The 3,153-nt window shown below is 47.5% G+C and overlaps 1 protein-coding gene across 1 annotated transcript in view; it reads left to right on the forward strand.

Annotated features, from left to right (window-relative positions):
• The window catches only part of LOC104169609 (FUN14 domain-containing protein 2-like), a gene marked incomplete at both ends in the record, with an annotated part of 2,955 nt that extends 238 nt beyond the window's left edge, over positions 1–2,717 (forward strand). Inside the window, 2 exons of the mRNA XM_009710573.1 lie at positions 1,322–1,397; positions 2,583–2,717. Of these exons, the coding sequence (XP_009708875.1) occupies positions 1,322–1,397; positions 2,583–2,717 (211 nt within the window). The remainder of the gene's footprint in view (positions 1–1,321; positions 1,398–2,582) is intronic.
• Positions 2,718–3,153: the final 436 nt, after the last annotated feature.

Below are 3,153 nucleotides of genomic sequence, written 5' to 3' on the forward strand. Positions count from 1 at the left end.
AACTGGGCTTTTGGGAACAAGCTGGCAGCTGCAGGGTGGTCATCTGGCAGTCTTTCAGAAAAGGCAGGTGTCCAGCTTGCTCAGCCCACTGTGCCCTGGCATGGTCTGCTGAATTACGGGAGGTCTTAAAAGCTGTCTCTAACGTGGAGCTGAAGAACTGCTAGGGAAGAAAATGGCATCAGGCTTTAATTTTTGAGGTGAGATAATTCTCTTTAACTTCTGGCATAAAGTGGTGGTGTTGAATTTAGGACTGGCAAATATGAGCCTCTTGGAACAAAGATACCTTCTTCCCTGGAGGTACATCTGCACAAAAACCTTCTGTGGTGGTGCCTTATTGCAGCTTTGGGCATGGTTCCTGGGGTTTGGTGTTGCTTGTAGCAAGTCCTGGGGCTGGTGGCTTGTGTCTCTGTTTGCAACTTCGTTCCTACAGCAGCATTGTTTGAATTGAAAACTTGATGTAATCACACTGCTTTGCTTCTTGCCCTGCCTGTTGTCTTCGTTTGGCACTAGGGTAACCATTTAAAAGTGTATGACAGATGTTAATTTTCTGATAAAAATATGAGCGGGTCACCTCTTTCTCTTATCTTCACTAAGTGTATATATTCAGAAATGGGTAAGAGCAGGTTGCTGTGTTGTTTTGTAATGTTGATAAGGAAACTGTGGTCAAAGTAGTCTCTTTTGGGTGATACAATACACTAGCCCTTTTCTGCATGACTGAGCAATGGGGTGGCACTTCCTTGAGTTCTGGTGGCTGCAGTGACATCTTTCATGTTGAGAGCATGTAACCCGGTTTGGAGACCAGTATAGCTTTAGACCACTGCTGTCTGGGTTTTTTTCAGCTTTTTCTCTTCTGAGAAATGAAAAGTAAGCAGTTGTTTGGGCAACAAAGAGTCTTGCCTTGTGATCTGTTCCCCATGCTCTATCATGGAGTAACAGCAGATGTGCTGCCTAATTTCCCTTCAGAGATGATACCCGTTTGAAGAAAAAAAAAAAAAGCTAAAATCACTTGTTGATTTTGGTGAAATCGCGTGTTTCTGATTACTCTTTTGGGAAAAAGCTCATGTTGAAGAGATAAAAGTCAAAACTGCAAAAGGCTGAAATGTGATAATGAGACATAAAAAACTATAAAGCATCTGCTTTTGGCTGGGCACAAGTCCTTTCTCTTTCTCTCTGGTTGCATATGGTTTTTTTTCTGCCATTCATCAGGCTGTCTCCGAGTGTTGGGTAATTACTGCCAAAGGCAGCCTTGCCTGTGGGAAGCATGCTGAGGAGTGTGTGTTTGGTATCTCATTCTCCTGACTGAATCCTGGTTGATTTGTAGGTGTACTGGATTCATCTTCCAGAAGGTTGGAAAACTGGCAGCAACAGCAGTAGGAGGTGGCTTTTTCCTACTTCAGGTGTGTATGAACAGTGCGCCAGGCTTCCCAAAAACTGTGCTGATGGGGATGAACGGCTGTCTAGTGATCATTACTTGGTGGGACATGTGGAGCCAGTTCCCCGCTCTGCCAGGAGCTCTGTGTGGCCGTGGCTGTCAAGAATGTGTGTTCCCCAGGGTACATATGTACAGCAGCAAAGCAGGCTCAATGTGTATAAACTACAGCATTGCCAAAAGACACTTAGGGTCTGCTAACAAAGGCCAGGCGAAAGGCGCACGGGGGCTGTTACTGCAGGGGCACCTGAGTGAAGCAGGAGGCAGCCTTCAGCTGTGGCAAACCGTGCTGCTGCTGCAGGACTGTCTGGTCAGTGCTGGCAACTGTACCTAGTCCTATGCCTGTGGAGATTGTGTCCCTGGAGGAACAACCCTGGATGTCAAAAAGGATTTGTCCATGTCTATGATGTGCTTCCTGTCAACCTGGCTACTTGAGGAGTCAGGCCAGTACAGGCAGGGCTCTCTGTAAAGCATTGGGGAAGAGGAGAGAAATTAAGATCTCTGTCCTCAACCATTTCTCCTGGTTTCCAAGAACCCTGGCACTGAGGGGACCTGCTTGGATGTGGACGTCTAGCTCTTACATCCCACAGGCAGCAGAACAGCTCTCAGGCCTCACTCAGCAGTCTTACTTGTTTGCTTCTCAGGCACTGTCTTGTGTGTGACTTTCTCCCCACTCTTCTGGCTCTGCTTGTTCTGATGAAAGGCAAAAGCTTACTCTGAGTAGAGAGAGTTTCATTGCTGAATCATCCCGACCAGATAAAATATGTAGAGAGGAACAGGCTATTAATAGCTGTGTCCACCCACAGCAGCAGGAGAGCTGCAGAGAGTCCCAGTGATATATGTGGCAGTTGTGAGGGGGAGGTGATGCCAGCTCTACATTACAGAATAGAGGCTGAAACAGGCTAACCTGCAATGTGTGCCCTGGCTGTTAGGGGATTACTGTGGGAGACAGATGTTGCAGGACAGTTAATACAGCTATAGGGGTGGTCCTTTGTCCAATTTTTAAGCTGGTGTGCTCACCTCTCAGCCCACTGGACCAGTTTGTGGGAAGGCGGCTGTGGTCAGGGAAGGTGGGTGGGCAAGGGGGTCTGTTTAGGCATGGTCATGCAGGGCTTTACTCAAGGAACTTTCTTTCCACCCCTGAAAACTCCAGATTGCAAACCACACGGGATACATCAAAGTGGACTGGAAGCTGGTAGAACGGGACGTGAACAAAGCCAAGCAGCAGCTGAAATTTCACAGCAGTGGCCACAAAATGCATCCAGAAGTGAAAAGCAGAGTGGATGAGGTAAGACAACTCTCCAGGGTGTGTGCAGCTGCTTACCTGGTGGGATAGCAGAAAATGGGATTGACTCCTGGGCTCTTTGGATCTTCCGTTGTGCAAATAAAAGGAGGGAATGCTTGCATGACAGCAAAACTGGAGAGATGGCAAAGGCTGTGGATGTTGTCTACCTAGACTTTAGTAAACCCTTTGACAGCATTTCCCACAGCGTTCTGGAGAAACTGACTGCTTATGGCTTGGATGGGTGTACTCTTCGCTGGGTAAAAATCTGTCTGGATGGCCGGACCCAAAGAGTGGTGGTGAATGGAGTTAAATCCAGTTGGCAGCCGGTCACAAGTGGTGTTCCCCAGGGCTCAGTGTTGGGGCCAGTTCTCTTTAATATCTTTATCACTGATCTGGACAAAGGGATTGAGTGTAAGTTTGCAGACGACACCAAGCTGGG

This window comes from Cariama cristata, unplaced genomic scaffold (assembly GCF_000690535.1).
Source record: "Cariama cristata isolate BGI_N322 unplaced genomic scaffold, ASM69053v1 scaffold43321, whole genome shotgun sequence".
NCBI lineage: Eukaryota > Metazoa > Chordata > Aves > Cariamiformes > Cariamidae > Cariama > Cariama cristata.